General features: G+C 43.6%; 1 protein-coding gene across 1 annotated transcript; it reads right to left on the reverse strand.

Annotated features, from left to right (window-relative positions):
* Positions 1–1,576: 1,576 nt before the first annotated feature.
* Positions 1,577–6,008, reverse strand: LOC136547352 (xylulose kinase 2-like). The gene is made up of 11 exons (XM_066539312.1): positions 5,677–6,008; positions 4,465–5,116; positions 4,242–4,330; positions 3,624–3,688; positions 3,434–3,489; positions 3,222–3,342; positions 3,057–3,131; positions 2,749–2,802; positions 2,540–2,634; positions 2,278–2,452; positions 1,577–2,173 (listed from the first exon to the last, which is right to left on the reverse strand). Exons 1-11 carry the CDS (start codon positions 6,006–6,008, stop codon positions 1,929–1,931), a joined length of 1,959 nt encoding a protein of 652 aa, XP_066395409.1. The 3' UTR covers positions 1,577–1,928.
* Between the last annotated feature and the right edge of the window lie 13,445 nt (positions 6,009–19,453).

Genomic DNA, 19,453 nt, shown 5'->3' on the forward strand with positions numbered 1-19,453 from the left:
TCCGATGTTCAACAATGGTACGCGCAAGCACCGAGTGGTAAGAGGTATGCAAACCTCACTAAACACTAGGCCTAAACCTAGAGCAAGCGCATAAGTGGTGGTCTAATCAATGTAAGCACTTCACAAAGCACCTACGCTAATCACCTAATGAATCACTAAGCACTATACAAGTGGAGATCACTAAAATGGTGTATCAAGACCCTAGATATATTTCCTCAGCTCCACCGTCCTCATTTGGCCGGTTGGGGTCTATTTATAAGCCACACTAAGAAAGTAGTCGTTGGGAACGAAATCCCGCTTTTTTGCTACTGACCGGACGCTGCTGTCGTCCTGACCGGACGCGTCCGGTCGTCCCGATCATTAGAGCCACGATCAACTGATCGAACGCTGCCAGCGTCCGGTCACATGCCACCGGACACGTCCAGTTGCAATTTCATCGCTCTGGAACCTTTCTTTACTCGTCGGACGCTGCAATCCTACATCCGGTCGATTTGCCGCCAGCGTCCGGTCAGTACTGAATGTGTTCCCGGTGATGATGAACAGTACCATCAGTGCGTCCGATCGATTTCAGTACTCAGCGTCTGGTCGCTGCTGCTGACGCCTGCCGTTGCCGAGCCTCTTGATCGGAGCGTCCGGTCGCTTTCCGCCAGCGTCCGGTCCAGTGTCCGGTCACCTCCGTGAGCTCGTTTCTTCGTGATCTTACGTCCGGCTTGGTTCCTATCTTCATGCTTAGACTTTGTTTGATATCTTGAGTCTTCTCTTGTACTTCTAGGGTCTTGCTTTAGGTGTTGATCATCGGATCATTATGTCGTCTTTGTCCAAGTCACGTCTTGCACCCTATTGAACTACAAAACAACCACTTGCAAATTTATTAGTCCAATTTGGTTGTGTCGGTCATCAAACACCAAAAAAATCCAAAGTAAATGAGCCTAGGGTCCATTTTCCTTACAACACATATGTTGCAACAATATTTTCTAATGTTTCAGCTGTTTTAGTCTTATGTTGCAACAAGTGGTTTTCATGTTGCAAGTTACAAGTATTTTATTTGGGTGTTTCATGTGTTTCACACACATATTGCAAGTGCATGTTCAAATGTTTCATATGTTTTTAGACGTATATTGCATTTAAATGTTTTTTTCATGTTGCAAGTGTTTTACGTTGTTTGGTCGGCGGCGAGCTAGGGGCCGGCGGACGGGGCGCACGGCACACTGGGGGCCGGCGGACGGGGGTGCTGAGAGAGTCAGTGAGTCGTGCGCTTGTCGCCACACGGAGAGTCGGAGAGTCGTCCGCGCGAAGAGTCGGAGAGAGAGGAGGGGTTCAAAAGGAGTGGCGGGCTCAGAGACAGAACGGAGTGCACTCATGGAACAGGGCGAAGGCGGACAAAGGTGAACAGGAGCAGGCTGCGCAGGCATCTGGGCACTAGCCACTCCGAACGAGAATTGTTGTCACGCTCATGCCACTGCAGATTGCGTAAATCCTGTATTTATTACCACTATCAGTGACACAGGTAAGCCCCATGTGTCAGTGACACGGATGGCAAATACCTGATTCGAATTTTCAGTGACAATCACAAATATCTGATTGTACAGGCAAGGCAAATACCGCCTTACTTTTCTTTGACTGGACGCATGCACAACACAATTCCACGTTTCGTCAAACTCGCGACGTGCCAATGTCATTAACGAAGATTTAAGATTCGTTTGCCCTTGCGAAATGCTCTGTCTTTCGAAGTTTTGTGCGTGTCTGGCAACGATGCCTGGAGTCCCAGGCTCCAAGCACATTTTTTTTCTCTGCTGACCCAGGCTTGTAAAATCAGAATCAAAACTTACGCTCTGACCTAAGAGAGTTTGCGTAAGAGATGATAATCCACGGTTATTCAGATTATTCGGTCCTGGCAGCTTCAGCGGTGCTTAAATTCTTGATTTTTCCTACGATCGCCCGATATTCTCCACCAGGCGTCTCTCGATCTCCATCCTCTTCCTCATCAGGAGGGTGTACTTCTGGAGGAGCTCCCGGTCCTCCTCCTTGTCGCCAGCTGGGACCGCCAGCTTCGAGCCAAGGGAGGTCTTCTCCAGGTTGCCCTGGTACAAGCACGAGATGGGGAGAAAGCTGCCTTGGGCGTTGCACAGCCATCCGTGGGCAGCTCTCAGCGCCGCGCCCAGCGAAGCCGAATCTGGTCCATGGACAGCGTCAGTTCAGCAGCAATGGATATGGCTGGTGCCATCGGTTTGTGTCAGGACAACCAGGTTCGTTCAGGGAGGAGATTTGAGCTATTACCAGGTCTCTGGACTGTGAAGACAGAGCAGCCAAAGATCTGCGCGATTGACTTGAGGATGCTTTCGTTAGAGGATGCCCCTCCGGTTGCTATGATCCGCTTGGGAGGGTTCGGCATGCCAAACCTCTCGGCATGGCCTCGCATCGACAGCATTTGACCCTCAATGATGGCACGAACCTACAGGCAGGCAACGATGTTGATGACAAGCATGGCAATTGCTTGCCAAAATATCATATAAACTGACGAATATTTCTTTTCGTGAACCTCGGAGGGTGGGTCAAATTCTTCCACTTCACGCTCCAACAGAGTGTCTGATGAGACGTCATTGAGGTTTTCGAAGGCGTACCGATGGAAACCCACTGCATGAAAAAACTATCAGTTTCTGAGTTTTAGAATACAAGAGGGAAAACGCTAGTTTCAGAGTTTTTTAGAATAAAAGAGGGAAAAACGCTGCAATGATAATACATCAATACCTGGAAGTGGTGGAAGGATTTCATGGTCTTTGTAGTAGAATCCCAACTTTCCACCTACATGCATGAAAAAGAAATCACATAGGGAAGTAACCAAGTAAATAGTAAAATTACAGCATGTCAAAATAAAATAAGCAGGCATTAGCATTGATGTATAACTTAACAATATAAAGCATGACATCCAAATTCCTCATGTAATCCCATAAAAGTAGCTTATGGCTGTTAGGTAGTATTAGAACTCTAAAGGAAACTTGATAGAAAAGCAGTTCGATTGAGCAAAATGATCATTCTCAACTTCTGTAAAATCTAACCATTTAGAGGGGGTGTTTTCTCCAGATAATTGTTAAAAACATCCCATGATTTGTCTGCATACCGATTTCGCACATCTGAAACCAAAATGTAAGTATCATCAGCAATGTAGTAATGACATAATGGCATGCATACTTGTAGAACAATAAAAAAGGAAACACACGTACCTTCTCTGGTCAAAGAGCCATTTTTGTAGCATAGCATCACCATATAACCATCAGGTTCAACAGGGTTGGGGAAAACATGGCCTTCAAGGCTTGATTTAGCTTCTGCAGTTATCCCGAATACCTACAATACAATTAGAGGATGAATTACATAGAACCATTAGGTAAACATGGCTATCAACCAAATCAACATTGAGCACGTCTTCTCAACTTACTGTATCGCTAGTACCAAGGCTAATGGCAAGATCGCCAGGAGTATTCAGAGTTAAACCTACAACAGATGCCAAGGTCTCATAAATGTTAATGTAAGAAATCAGGAAACTGTTTTCTCGCCAATTTTCTACAGATACATATAGAAGATCACAAATGCCAACTCCTCATTTAAGAAGCACTAGCCAAACCCACCTGCAAGGCTATTAGGATTGTCTCCAGACCACTGAATGACCAAACAGTTCTTATCAAACTGAAACCTGAAAATACACAATGTCTTCTTTAAGTAATTACAAAATTCTAGTGCAAAGAATATTTATGGCATTAATCATTAGGGTGCATTTTTGTTATTAAGCTAGTTTGCACATTCACATTAGTTTTTTTTCCATAATGTTCAGGAACTTCATTTAAATCCGGTGATCATAATAAAAGGAATGATGGGTGGAAATTTTTTATGATGTGAACTCAGAGACTTCATCTAAATCCAAAAATTGTAACAAAAGAAATTGTGAACAACTGAGCATCAATTTTGAGATGTTCAGACTTCAGAGTTCATCTGGATCCAATATGCATTAACAGTTTTACAATCAGAGCTTGTATGCCAGTTAACAGAAACATACTGCCTGAACCATATATTATGATTGGTTGCTCAATAACACCTGAGCAGTCATGCAAACAGTAATTTCTACTTGCAAATAAAAGAGAAGATAAGTACATGGTAAAGGTGATTCTGAATATATGGTTGCAAACAAACCAAGTACACTGAGAGTGTACATTTAGCACTGGCCCAATGTATAACCAAACAAAACTTACCTTTCTACAAAATAAGGAGCGATTCGGCCAGCAGCTGAATACGCTGGTGCTAGATTTCCAAGCTTTGCTTCAAGTCCAGGAGCAGTTGCCTAAAGAAAGGGCACAGTTTTGGTATTTTAGTCCATGAAATATCCTTAAATAAAAGCCTACTACAGTTTATGTTTGGACTTAAGTCATCCAACAAATCTTTAATGTACTACAAAATGAGGTAGCAAGTACAAACCTCTAAAACAGACTTTGACCAGGTCCTTTCGTTTATATCCATCAAGTTCATCCCCGCACCATCAGTTTCATCAATACTTGCATAGCTTCCAACAAGGATAGATGCCATGAATGAGCTCACCAAAGATATTCTCTCGGTATCTTCATAAACATCAGGCTCTGTCTGATAGATCTTCCTTATCTGGGGGCCAGTGAATCTTTCATAGGCACGAGATCCTGTCAGTTTTGCTAACTCCAGTGCACCTCCAACTGCATTCTCTATTTCTCTGCATTGCTTGGTTGTGCTACTATCCATCCATATCGGTGAGTTCATTGTAGAAAATGCATCCTTGAGCTGCGATAACAAGCTCTTACTAGCATCCAAGGAGGACAACACAGCATGGCTGCCCTTCTTCCAATAAACACTGCCATGTTGCTGCCCACTCCCTGAGACAGCCACTACTTTACCGAAGTTGATCTTTGGTTTTAGCTTCTCAAGCAGCAGCTCCAGAGCTTCCACCCACATAATGGTTGGTGAAAAAATGTGGTCATCATCTGCGGGGTCTCGGTACACCCCACCTTCAGTTTTGTAGTGTGGCAATTCAGAGTCAAAATTAACGATTTCAGAGGCTACAATCGTTAACTCATTGTTGAGCACCGTAGCTTTCAGCGATCTGTAACAGGAGAATGACAGTATTAGGTCCAAGTCTAATGGTAGACCCACAAATTTAGTATGATAACAAAATGAAAAAAATAAAAACCCAGGAAAGGAATATGTGAAGCAAATGGTACTGCGATCATGGTTATCAACTTACTGGTAATGCAGAATACAGAACAAAGAAACCAAATTTGGGCCAGGTAAAAATCTTGAAAGAGATGAACTTAAGAAGAATGACATCCAAGGTGTTTCTTGTGCATACATCTAGTAAAGAACTTTGATTTCTCAACCCAATGTAGAGAAATTAGATGGCATTGCCACGTCACATGAGACTTGCACATACTACTTCCGATCGGTACTTCTGTAAATTTTAAATTTTATTAAGCACGTTTCATTTTCCTTCCACTTTTATAAGCAGACAAAGTCCCGACCTTTATTCATCTACTGTACCATGCCCATCGCTAGAACAATGAGCGCGTGATTCGAGGAATAAGCTACACCCAGAGCACACGAAAAATAAGATCCAGTACCCATTTGAGAACTGAGAGAGGGGGAGAGAGAAGGGACGAGACTTACTGAGTGGAGCTGTCCAATCCAAGAAAGAGCGAGCCCTCCGGGAGAGAGCCTCGCCCCGACATGGCCGCCGCCTCTCTCACCCCCGGCAAAATTCGCTCCAAGTGGGACGGGACTACGAGCAAGGGGAGTTCGACGCGGAGAGGGAGAGTGGGGGCGACGACGACGGACGAGTGCGCTACGGATCTAACGGAGCCGAGAGAGATATATGGAAAGCGAGCGGCGATCCAAAGACGAGGAGTGGACTGGGGACCGTCAAATCCGTTGGCTTCCGTCGGATAAGGATGTTTGTTACCGATGGCTGGTACTGGGGTAGACGAGGTCACGAGGATCATCATCTGTGTTCTGCTGCTTGGGCAGTTGGAGTCAATCCTGCGGACTGCCGTTCCCATATCTTATCTTCCGAGACTGTTCATGCAATTACAAATTCTAAAATATAATTACTATTCATCTATTTAAAAACATATTATTAAAGGGATGTTTGGGATAACTCCGCTCCCGTTTTTTTTAGGTCCACTCTAGCTCCGCGTTGCTAAACACTCTCAGCTCCAAGAACTCCACTCCATGAAAAAGGTGGAGCTGAGGACCAACTTATGGAGCACCTCAAGAGGTACTCCAGTTTTTGAAGTTTTATACTCCCATATGGAGTTGTGAGGTAATTACCCACCCTGCCACTCATTAATCACGGATTACTTATCGCTTCCCCTCCCCATACGCTCGGAAAACGCCGCGACAGCGACCCTTCCCCTCACGTCGCCGCTCTCCTCTTCCCTGGCGCCGCCGCTCCCCTCTATAACCCTAGTGCCGCCGCCACCTCTCCGGAGGTGCGCGCGCCCGCGGTGCTCCTCTGTCGCGGCTAGTCATGGACGGTGAGGTATTCGGGCATCGACATGTGGAAGAGGCTCCAGGGGGCATGGAGGGACTTCGCCCGCGACAACGAGCTCTGTTAATTTTCTCACATTTATTTTCTATGTTTCTCGAAAAATATCAAGTGCAATTTTAATCAGGGGCATAATGGACTATTTACATGGAAACAACCCATTCTTGGAGCTAGAGCTATGCTCTGTACCAAATAGTACCACATGCTCCACAAACTCCACAGTGGATCTGCTCCATGGTAGAGTTTATGGAGCAAAGCTAAAAAAATAGGAGCGGAATAGTTTCAAACACCCCCATAATAGTGCTATACTTGAACCATACCATTTTATACGCTCCGGAGAAAACAGGCGGACGCTGACCAAACTACCTCTTTCTATCTGCTCCGGAGTTTTTTTTTAAAAAAAGAATCAGTCTTCATGCTTCGTGGCCCTCTTCCTTCCCCAACACGTCGCACCGCGCGTAGCTCGTAGTGCGCGCACTATCACCTGCAGCCCCGCCGGCCACTAGCGCAGCCGTGTGCTCCTACCGCCTCCTCGCTGCTCCGACCCGGCATCGCGCCGCCATCTAACGAACCAGGGTCCTAGGGATTCCCCATGGGAGTTCTACCTGGTTGGGCCCTAGGATGGCCCATGATCGGTTGAAGGAGGCGAGACAAGGTGGTGTGGACTTCAAGCTATTCTAGATCAATTTAGTCGTCTTACTATGAAAGCTAGATTCTATAATAGGACTAGGACTCTTCTCTTATAACCAACTAGGACTAGATACGTGCCATTACCCTCTCCTCTATATAAAGAGAGGTACGACGCATCCCCTTGTAACCCTAACAATCATACAATCATTTCAACGCAAAAGGCAACACGCCGACTGGACGTAAAGGCTATTACTCGATAAGAGGGCCCGAACCAGTATAAATCGTTCGTCTCTTTGCATTTACTATTGAGTTCTACATACGTCGAAGCCCACCAAACACCGTCCTGAGTACCTCGTGACGGGTTGCCGGTCATCAAACACCGACAGCTGGCGCGCCAAGTAGGTGCTTTCGGTGACTTCGCAATAGAGAGCTCGGTGGACCTCGATAACATGATTTTCTCACATGGGAACCACCTTCATCTTCGGCTCCTGGATCTGCAAGGCAGACGATAATGGCAAGCTCCAAAGTCATCTCATGGAGATCCCGGCACCTCAAGCTTCACCATATGTCTCGACGATCACACTGGATCGACTCACCGAGAAGTTTTCACACCTCTCAATTTCTGATTCAACTCGAACTCTAGTCACCATCAACCATGACTCTCGCTCGGACATGTTACTTTTGTCCGAGTTGGAGATCCTATCTGAAGTCCAACTCGAAGACCTAGTTCATTTTCTAGTCGGACTCAAGAATTCGACTTCAATCTATCAAGATACGATTAGCCACCTCATGCAGTCTGAGCAAGAAATCCCTCTTGCGGGTGCCCAAAGAGGATTGGTTCTATCCATCACACCCAAAGGAGGCATCGTCCATTGGCCAGGTGCTCGAGCCGACACTTCTTTAACAGATCTATCTCGTCTAGTCGGCATGGTGGAGCTCTTAACTTATCATGACGGCAACACTGTTCCAGCGAACAACAACGATCACGATTCTATAGAGATCTTGGACATTGCAAAGACTGTAGAATCTGGAACTCACTCGGCCACGAAGCACTCTAGAGAAGTCTTCATGGCTGGACAACCACCTCAGATCCCTATGCCTTACTCACCAGATATCCAAGATGGTGAGGAAACCTTGTCCGACATCTCCCTGGACACTGCACCACCCAACGGAGAGACAGATGAGCAAAAGATGGCTAGGGAAAGGAAGAATAGAGCTCAACAGGCTCGATGTAACTACGCCCAACACCACAAGGAGTGGTAGCGATATCAATCGGCTTGTTGAGATGTTGGACGACGGTGCTTGGCTGTAGAGGCAGCGTATGAATAGCGTCTACGGGATGAAAAAGTGGAATGATAGCGCCAAGACCGTGATGCTGTCAGAGCCTCTGCATCACGCAACCTTGAGCCTGAATTCATGGAAGTAGCCGGCCATAGGGTCTTTACCACGCCCTATGCCAACATCTACGCCCTGGTAGAGGGGATGGCGGCCATAGAAAACCCTACTCCAGATCAGCAACGACTCAAAGTCATTTTGGAATCAATGGCCCTGTAAGGAAAATGGACCCTTGGCCCATTTACTTTGGATTTTGGTGTTTGATGACCAACACAACCAAATTGGACTAATGAATTTGCAAGTGTTTGTTTTGTAGTTCAATAGGGTGCAAAACGTGACTTGGACAAAGGCAACGTGATGATCCGATGATCAACACCTCAAGCAAGACCTTAGGAGCACAAGAGAAGACCCAAGAGATCAAGCAAAGTCCAAGCATGAAGATAGGAACCAAGCCATACGCAAGATCGTGAAGAAACGAGCTCGCAGAGGCGACCGGACGCTGGACCAGATGCTGGCGGCAACCGACCGGACGCAGGGCATCAGTGTCCGATCGAGTATAGAGAGGTTCTAGGCGCGCGAAACTATGACCGGACGCGTCCGGTGGCAAGCGACCGGACGCTGGCAGCGTCCAATCGGTGGTTCGCGGCTACAATGGTTGGGACGACCGGACACGTCCGGTCAGGACGATTCAGCGTCCGGTCAGTAGCAGTTTCGCAGGAATTTGACCCCAACGGCTACTTTCTCAGTGGGGCTTATAAATACAACCCCCAACCGGCCATTTGAGTAGTGTGGAGCTGAGGAAACATACCAAGAGTGTTAATACACCATTTGAGTGATCTCCACATGCATAGTGCTTAGTGTTTTATTAGGTGATTAGCATAAGTGCTTTGCGAAGTGCTTAGGTTGATTAGACCACCGCTTATGCGCTTGCTCTAGGTGTTTGCCTAGTGTTTAGTGAGGTTTGCATACCTCTTGCCACCCCGTGCTTGCGAGCACAAGTGTTGTACATCGAAGGGGCTTGAAGTCTTACGAGATCACACCAACTGTGTTTGTGGTGTGGCCGCCATCGTGTACCAGAGGGAACAAGGCCCGCGGCGTTTCGGTCGGAAGCTTGATAGTGAAGACGGCGGGAAGCATCTGGGAGAGGCTTGCCGAGAGGCACATCGGAGACCCACTTGCGCGTGGGGAAGGCCTGAGGCTATCCACGGAGTTACTCGACCGGGAGCTTGGCCCTTGCGAGGGATTCCTTGCGAGGGGCTCCAACGAGGACTAGGGGAAAGCTTGCGCGCTTCTCGATACCTCGGTAAAAATACCGGAGTCATCGACGGGAGTTTGCATATCTCTACCTTGCTCTTTAGCTTCCGCATTTATATTGTTTACATTACTTGTTTTGCGGTAGAGATAGCTACTCACTAGCAAAACTGTAGTTGCACATTTAGATAGTTCATTTATTGCATAGGTTTTGCTAGAGTTAGAAAAAGAGGCCATAGCTTAGAGTAAGAATTTTAAGTTGCCTAATTCACCCCCCCTCTTAGGCGTAACGGTCCCTTCAATTGGTATCAGAGCCAGTTGGCTCATATTTGGACCTTTGACTTAACCGCCATTGAGCCAACGCTATTATAGAGTGGTTGGGATAGATACCGCTAGGCCTCCATAATTTGACGGCACTAACTTTTCATACTATAAAGCTATGGCTGACCACCTTGAGGCAGTTGATTTGGGTATATGGAGAGTCACTCGTGATGGGATGAAACCCATCAAGAATCCCGAAAAACCCATAAAGAGTGATGAAAAAGAAATACATTTCAATGTTAGAGCTAAGAATTGCCTGTTTGAATCCTTTAGCATGGATGTGTTTAATCAAATGTTCACCTTAAATACGACACATGAAATTTGGTTAAAACTCCAAGAGCTCCATGATGGCACAAGTAATGTCTATGAGCAAAAACATTGTCTAGCCAAGCAAAATTATGATTCTTTTGCTATGAATGATGATGAGCTTGTTCATGATATGTATTCTCGATTGAATCTAATTATCAATGAGCTCCATTCAATAGGATTATTAAAGCTAGATAATGCGGACATCATAAGGAAGATCATCTCCATTCTACCACAAAAGAAATATGCAAGCATCATCACCATCCTTCACAACATGGAGAACTTGAGCACCATGACCCCGAGCATTGTCATTGGCAAGATAGTGGCATTTGAGATGTCATGGAAGATGGGTCAAGGAGAAGCATCTTCATCAAGCAAAGGCAAAGCTCTCGCTTGTAGTGAGAAGAAAAAGATGAAAGGCAAGAAAGTTGAGTCAAGCTCAAGCTCAAGCTCCTCAAGTGAAGAAGAAGATGAGGATGATGATGATGATGAAGATTCAAGCGATGATGATCAATCTTCCTCCTCCACCTCCGATCTTGATGAAGAATCAATCAAATTAATCAACAAGGTGGAGAAGATAATCCAAAGGCTCAATGTCAAGGGTGTGCCTATCCAAATTCAAGATCTCATTTTCACCAATCAAAGAAATGAGCAAAGAAAGAGGGGATGCTATGGATGCGGCGAGTTGGGGCACTTTGTGGAAGTTTGTCCAAACAAGCCCACACCTAAGACAAAGAAGAAGGCATGCAAGAACAAAGCCCTCACAACAATAAGGTCATGGGATGATTCTTCAAGTGAAGAAGAAAACCATCACAAGAGGTGAGGTCACAGGCACTCATCATCAAGCTCTTCTCGTGTGTGCCTTATGGCATGAGGTAATGAAAGCTCATCCTCTAGTGAGAGTGATAGTGATGATGATTTGCCTTCTTACAATACAATTGTGCAACAAAATCTTAAATATGCTAAAGTTTACACTAGTCAACAAAAGAAGCTCAAAACTTTAAAAGAAGAGCTAGGTAGTTCACAATAAGCATACAAGAATTTGCTTGAACAATATGAAAACTTTGCAAATCTCAATGTTGAACTATCTACTAAAATTGAGCAACTTGAGGCTAGTGCAACAACAAGTGCATGCACAATTAATGATAAGCAACTTGAAAAGAAAAATGAAAAATTAAAAGAAAAGTTAGCTAGCTCACAAAATGATTATCAAAGTTTGCTTGCTAAAATGGAAATCATATGTAAACATTGTGATGAGCTAACAAATAAAGTTGCTAATCTTGAGGCCGTCAAAAATACCCCCACCAAGGCATCTAAAAGAAATGACATAATTAAAAAGGATGCATCTACCTCTTGCAATGATTTATGTTTAGACTCACCTTTGTGCAACCAAGCTTGTGTTGAGAAAGTGATTGTAGATACATGCACATAAGAGGTTGCAAAAGAGAATGAGCAACTCAAGCAAGAAGTAGCTCGCCTCACCAAAGACTTGACTCAAGTGAAAGGTAAGGCGAAGCAAACCCAACTTCATCAAGATAACACCATCAAGGGAGTGAAGAAGCTTGATAAAGGACAAACCGTGGTTTGTTACGTGTGCCACAAGGAAGGTCACAAGTCCTATGAGTGCAAGGTGAAGAATGGGGGAGGAGCAAAGAAGAAGGAGAAAAAGCAAACAAGCAAGCTCTCCAACACCTACACCAACAAGGTGGACAAGAAGGCCTCCACACCTTATCTCTTGAAGAAGAAGAAAAATGACAAGATGGTGGCCATCAAGGTGAACAACCAAGCTAACAATGGGGTCAAACACTTTTGGGTGCCAAAGGAAATCATTTCCAACATGAAGAGCACCAAGAAGGTTTGGATCCCGAAAGGAAAGTAAGAAGTCCGTTAGACTTTGGGGAATTTGGAGACTTGGCAAAGTTTGGGTGCATTGCATGGGGTGCATCATGATGGACAAAGTCATTGCCAAGTAGGTTAGTAAATACTATGGACCCAAATTCTCCTTCCCATGTTAGGTAACTAGATGTCATTACTTTCAATTAGCATTTGTTTCAATTAGTATTGTCTTTCAATTGGTATACTCTTAAAGCATCTAGTTATCTTTTATGCCTAATGTTTGCATTCACATGCTTAAATATTTTGTCATGCATTCAATAGGTATATCATATGGTGGGCTTGCTCGGTTTCATTATCAACCCTTGGAGCAAATCTACATGGTTTAAAATTATTTAGGAGCACGGCACATAGCTTGTTTTACAATTAACTATCTAATATGTGCCAAAGTCCAAAGTGTAGATAATATCTCCCAAATATCATTTTTCAAGTGGTATTTTGATACTTAAATCATTGTGCACAAATTTCTACAAAGTATTCTACTTTTGTGTGCACATATTTAGGGGGAGTAACTCTACAACTTGGATGCTTTGAGACTAACATTTTTTTAAATGGTATCAATTTTTTCAAACATATGTGTAGTAGTCTCATTGTAAGGAATTTGGAGTCCCCGGAGTTAAGCATCATTCTTTAATTGGCATCATCATTTTGATCTCTTTTCATATTTATATGCTTTCTCTATGCTTTATATAGATTAAACTCTCTTGTGCAATAAATTGCTATTCATGCATATGCTTTGCTTTCTACCATATGTATGCATACATTTACGGGGAGCTTAGTCTATATAATGTGAAAGTCAAATTTTGTGATCCATTTCATTCTATACACAAAGGATCATGAAATTTGACCCTCCCTTGTGCTACTAATGTCTTCCTTTTCGGTGTTTGATGCCAAAGGGGGAGAATTTGAAGGACCAAAGGCAAGCATCAAGTTGATGTCTACAAGTGGCAATGGTCCAAGAAAGGGAGAAAAGTGGATTATGGATTAGACTAAGTAATGGTAAAATTTGTAGGAATCCATAATGACACATAGGGATTTTTGTAAGGGCAAGATGGTCTTCGATTGGTATCTAAAGTAGGATTTTTTTAGTATTATATAACCTTGCCATTTGCATTGCAACCTAGCAAGTAGGTAGTTTTTAACTTCCAAATTCTAATTATTTGCTTGCTTTGGTCGTGTTGGCATCAATCACCAAAAAGGGGGAGATTGTAAGGAAAATGGACCCTTGGCTCATTTACTTTGGATTTTGGTGTTTGATGACCAACACGACCAAATTGGACTAATGAATTTGCAAGTGTTTGTTTTGTAGTTCAATAGGGTGCAAAACGTGACTTGGACAAAGGCGACGTGATGATCCGATGATCAACACCTCAAGCAAGACCTTAGGAGCACAAAAGAAGACCCAAGAGATCAAGCAAAGTCCAAGCATAAAGATAGGAACCAAGCCGTACGCAAGATCGTGAAGAAACGAGCTCACAGAGGCGACCGGACGTTGGACCGGACGCTGGCGGCAACCGACCGGACGCAGGGCATCAGCGTCCGATCGAGTACAGAGAGGTTCCAGGTGCACGAAACTATGACCGGACATGTCCGGTGGCAAGCGACTGGACGTTGACAGCGTCCGATCGGTGGTTCGCGGCTGCAATGGTCGGGACGACCGGACACGTCCGGTCAGGACGATTCAGCGTCCGGTTAGTAGCAGTTTCACGAGAAATCGACCCCAACGGCTACTTTCTCAGTGGGGCTTATAAATACAACCCCCAACCGGCCATTTGAGTAGTGTGGAGCTGAGGAAACATACCAAGAGTGTTAATACACCATTTGAGTGATCTCCACATGCATAGTGCTTAGTGTTTTATTAGGTGATTAGCATAAGTGCTTTGCGAAGTGCTTAGGTTGATTAGACCACCGCTTATGCACTTGCTCTAGGTGTTTGCCTAGTGTTTAGTGAGGTTTGCATACCTCTTGCCACCCCGTGCTTGCAAGCACAAGTGTTATACATCGGAGGGGCTTGAAGTCTTGCGAGATCACACCAACCGCGTTTGTGGTGTGGCCGCCACCATGTACCAGAGGGAACAAGGCCTGCGGCGTTTCGGCCAGAAGCTTGATAGTGAAGACGGCGGGGAGCATCCGGGAGAGGCTTGCCGAGAGGCACATCGGAGACCCACTTGCGTGTGGGGAAGGCCCGAGGCTATCCACGGAGTTACCCGACCGGGAGCTTGGCCCTTGCGAGAGATTCCTTGCGAGGGGCTCCAACGAGGACTAGGGGGAAGCTTACGTGCTTTTCGATACCTCAATAAAAATACCGGAGTCGTCGATGGGAGTTTGCATATCTCTACCTTGCTCTTTAGCTTCCGCATTTACATTGTTTACATTACTTGTTTTGCGGTAGAGATAGCTACTCACTAGCAAAACCATAGTTGCACATTTAGATAGTTCATCTATTGCATAGGTTTTGCTAGAGTTAGAAAAAGAGGCCATAGCTTAGAGTAAGAATTTTAAGTTTCCTAATTCATCCCCCCTCTTAGGCGTAACGGTCCCTTCAGGCCCTTTAGATGTAGGCTGCAAAAGTGACATCTCAAGCTAACCCTTCTCGAGGACCAGAGGTGCGGGCACCAGCCCACTCTCATCTTGGACCGTAGGGTAACCAACAAGGAGAACAACGAGTACCAGCCCACCCCTGTCTAGGACCGTGTGGCAGAACCGTCTAATCTAATGCCCTCCCAAGAGTACTTGTCTTCCATTAGACACTAAGTACCCAAGAGAGTGTACTAAATCATGCTGTTCCATCGAGCACACACCAATGGAGAACTCAAAAATCCACATTTTCCCATCAAGATCATAAATGAGAGAATAAAGCTTACAACATTCTTAAGCCATTTCTTACATCACTTTATTATAGTAGCAGAATATTACCTCAATTGATTATAATAGTGGAATATAACAATGTTATCAGAGTTATAGGGGAATCAAAGATTAATTTAATGACATGGTGGTTATATACAAGAGATGCTAGCAGATTTTACATCTTTTCTTATAAAAACCTTAAGTTAGGGTTATAAATAAACACTATGGTCGTAGCATGAAAAGAATCCTCTCTAAGCCCACCAGGAGGTTTCCACACACAAGAGTCAGCTCTAAGTATCCTCCGATCACCTGCAACAGGGAAAATAAAATTTTGAGTACTCGATTGTACTCAGTAAGACTTACCCGACAGGAGGAAATAAAAGACTCCAAGGATATACAAGGATTATATTCAACTTTATTAGCAGTAATCATTAGTTCATTAACTAACCATTATATATAAGCACCTATGCTACTTTCAAGCAGGTGGTAAGCAATCATAACCATTTTATCAGCTTTCAAGTTACAGTTCTTACTACAGTGCTAGACCATAGCCAAGTCGGTACCGTCTCATAGAAATGGCGATTCGCGAACCAATGTATCACAGTTGGATACCCCAAAACACATGCCTCGCTTGTACCCTAGGCAAAAACAAGACCAACCTATTCCACTCCTATCACAGGGTCTAGGTCTCCGTCCAAACTTAGACTCCAAGCCCCCACACTTGAGACCCTATCTCAATATGGTGCTTAGACCTCCACCTTTCCCTGCCTCTAATCAGTCGGTCTGGAAAGAGCCAGAACCCACAACAAGAGCGTACGAGCCTTCCCGCTCCCATAAGCAAGTATGTGCTCAAGATAATAAATCTATGACCTGACTACCATCCATAGCAACAGACGGTCCTCAATCGACACAGGTGGAACAAGTGCAATCCGAGCCTGGCTCAAATGCCTAACCAAGTTCAGATCAAAAGTACCATTCCGCCCAGTCTCCAATTATCCTCCATATATATTCCATATGATAGTAATATAATAACAATAATATCCTATCTCTCGTGAGTGATAGATAATCACTCGACTTCTATCGGATCCTATAGCATAGCCATCTACATGATTTTGACATACTAGTAGGACTCATAGGATAAGGATATATATATATATGCAAGTGATTTTCATTCAACTCCTTAAAACTTAATGCACAAGCATAAAATAAAGTGCAAAATAATAGGGGTTATGCACCGGGGCTTGCCTGGGCAAGATATTGTAACACCCTAGGTGTTAGACTTGCATTTAGCCTTAGCATTGCATGAACACAAGCATCATTGATCATTCATCAGCATGAGTATTTCAAATATTATCTCTATGTTGGCTTATATTGCATGTGTTGTCACTAAATTGCCTTACATATGCTAGGGTTTATATGTAACCAATGTATAAAATGATTGTGGAAACCTAGGAGTACCTTAAACATGTTTAGAATATCACATGGAACAACTTTGGTATTCATGACTAAGGTCAGTTTGGTCTCTAAGTTATAGCTATAGTGTAAATCATCATTTTCAACTTGTATGTTTGACTGGAGTTGAACATCACTTTAGAAACTTTGCATGGTTGTGCATCCTAAAACAAAGTTGTAGAACTCAAGTAGTGTAACAACTTTTATTTTTGGGTCATAGGCTAGTTCAGCTCCTAACATGCTTGAATTTGGATCACAAAAATCAATTCAGTGCTATTTTCAAACTTGAAAAATTTTCTAAGTCAAGTTTGGTTTTATAGTTTCATGTGCCTGACTTTGTGATGATTTAACTCCATAACTGTTGCAAATTATGAGATGGTTTCTGAAGCAATATTGTAGCCCTTACATAGCTCTACAAATTTTGTTTTAACATCGTGCACTAATTCGCCGTGGATTAAGCGCTTAAGCACCTTCATTTCACACTGGCAGTCACGCTGTCGGGCGCTGATGGCTTCAGTCATCGCATCATGGGTGGCCGATCGGGCGTAGAGCTTGGCCGCTGTGTGGCCGCCGCTTGCCGGTGTTAGGCCCCCATCATGGCCGGGTGGCGGGCGTTAACAGAGAGGTCGCACTGCTCATTTCGCTCACTCCAGTGCACTCCCTCCATCTCTATTGCTTCCTCTCACGCACGTAGCGGAGGCACTGTCGCCGCCGAGCCATCGCACTACTCCGCCGCCTAGTCATTCCTCGCGCACGTAGACATGCCTTGCTCTACTCTACGCCCTCATCACATTTGTAGCCCCATTTGAGCCATGGTGAGGGTGGATTTCACCATTCTTGTCCTCATCGGAGTCACTGCCTCCATGGCCACCGTCACGATGAGCTCGCCGCTGCTCTGCTCTTTCGTGCATTCTCTATTCTTCTTCGCGTTAGCACTAGCTTTGGGTGTAGTCTAGCCTCGGTGATGATATCACGGCGAACTATAGCTTCACTGGTGTTGAACACGATGGCTGGCGCACCTTCACCCAGCACCGCCGTGCCACCATGGCCGGCGACGAGCACGCTCCGGTGCGTCCGCGCCTCCACCACCGGTACCAGTCGATGCGGGTGATTGAGTAGAACATGATAGTGGGGTTGGTTTCGCCAGAAAGCTCGCCGTCGGTGAGCTAGCACCGATCAAACTCGCTTCCCTATTTTGGTTCACTGACATGTGGGTCCACTGACCCGTGGGTCCCAGGCGTCAGCGACTGTAGTTAGGGTTTGATTTATTTCTTTTCTAGATTTTTGTGCTAACTTTGGAAAATCATATCTAGAGCTAGGAGTGTCCAATTTTAGCGAACTAAATTTTATTGGGTTCCTTATGAAGTGTAGTATTATATAAAAATATGAGATGCACTATTTATGGTATTTTTCTAGGTGAATAAAATGTAGCTAGATAAGTGCTTTTTTAATATTTGCAGTCTTGTAAAATGTATAACTTGAGCTAGGAAAGTGATAAAATTGTGATTCCAATTTTGCTAGTCTTGTGTTGACATTCTATAGCTAGGAAAAATACTAAACTTGTAGTAAACTTGATTGAAATAGGGTCTTTCTATTTATCTATTAATAAATGGTGTTTTCTGAGGAAATTTATAGGGATAAAAATAAGTAACATATTGCCATGCAAATTTCTATACAGTATTATGGCACTAGGATGAAGCTAAGAAAAATATAGAATCTGTTGCTTGATACTTTTCTATAGGGTTAACTATTTTCACTAAAATAAACCTTGCTAGCTTGTCATTTTTGTAGAGGATGTTATGCATATTCAAATAGTATGAAATTTTGATAGTAGTCTATTGGGAGCACTTAAAAGCTACTATAATTTTATGAGAATTTATTGTGCATATTTGGTATATATTTGTTATTTCACCTAATTATCTAATTAAATTAATAAAGGCATTTAAATAAATAAATTGTGCTTGACCATGATGTTTTCTATGGTGCTTGTAATACATATGAACTGTTGATGTTAGTAGTAAGGCTTAAAAATAATTGGTTGTATGCAACTAATTAATTATTGCTTTTTATAATTCAACTAGATGGCTGCATGTATAGTTTCAGTTGAGTTGATAATTTCATGTTGATAATGGTCTTTTCTATAAAATTTGTTAATAACAAAGTTGTAGATAACTTATTGATCTACCTTGTGTTAAATGTTCATAGTCATAGGCCTTATGGTTTAAGAATTATGACTGTTAGAAGTTTGCTGTCTGAAATGCTTGCTCTCTGGACAGATTTGCATAACTGAATTGTTTGACCTAGATAACTATTGAATCACATTAAGCATATTAAAACAAAGTTGTATAAAATTTCATAAAATTTCTATAATGTCTACAACCATATTATTTTGATGTATATAACTCTAGTTAGGTTTAAAACAAGTAGCTACTGTCTAGTACTCTAGAAAATAATTTACAGGAGTGTTTGCTTAAGTAGTAGAGAAGAGATATGTACCTACTCAGTAAAATAAGATGCACTTGTTATTACTTTAATACCATGTGTTGAAAAACACTTATGGGGATGCATTCATCACATTATATCATATTATACGTGTTCACGTATATGCATTCATGATATCTTATTTCATGCTCATGCATATAGGATCGTTCGAAGAGGTAATGCTGTTGGAGTTCAATGAAGAAGAGGAAGGGGATCAGCAGGAGATGCCTCAGGCCGCCGCTCTAGGAGAAGAGGACCAGACTCCCGAAGATCTCCCTGAGTGCCTAGATCACCGGCCAATCTCTTTCCTTAAAGGCAAGCCCCCAAGCATTCTAAGTCTTCCATATTTTATAAAATATTATTTGAGTCCTTTATGTTTGATGC

This window comes from Miscanthus floridulus, chromosome 3 (genome assembly GCF_019320115.1).
Source record: "Miscanthus floridulus cultivar M001 chromosome 3, ASM1932011v1, whole genome shotgun sequence".
NCBI lineage: Eukaryota > Viridiplantae > Streptophyta > Magnoliopsida > Poales > Poaceae > Miscanthus > Miscanthus floridulus.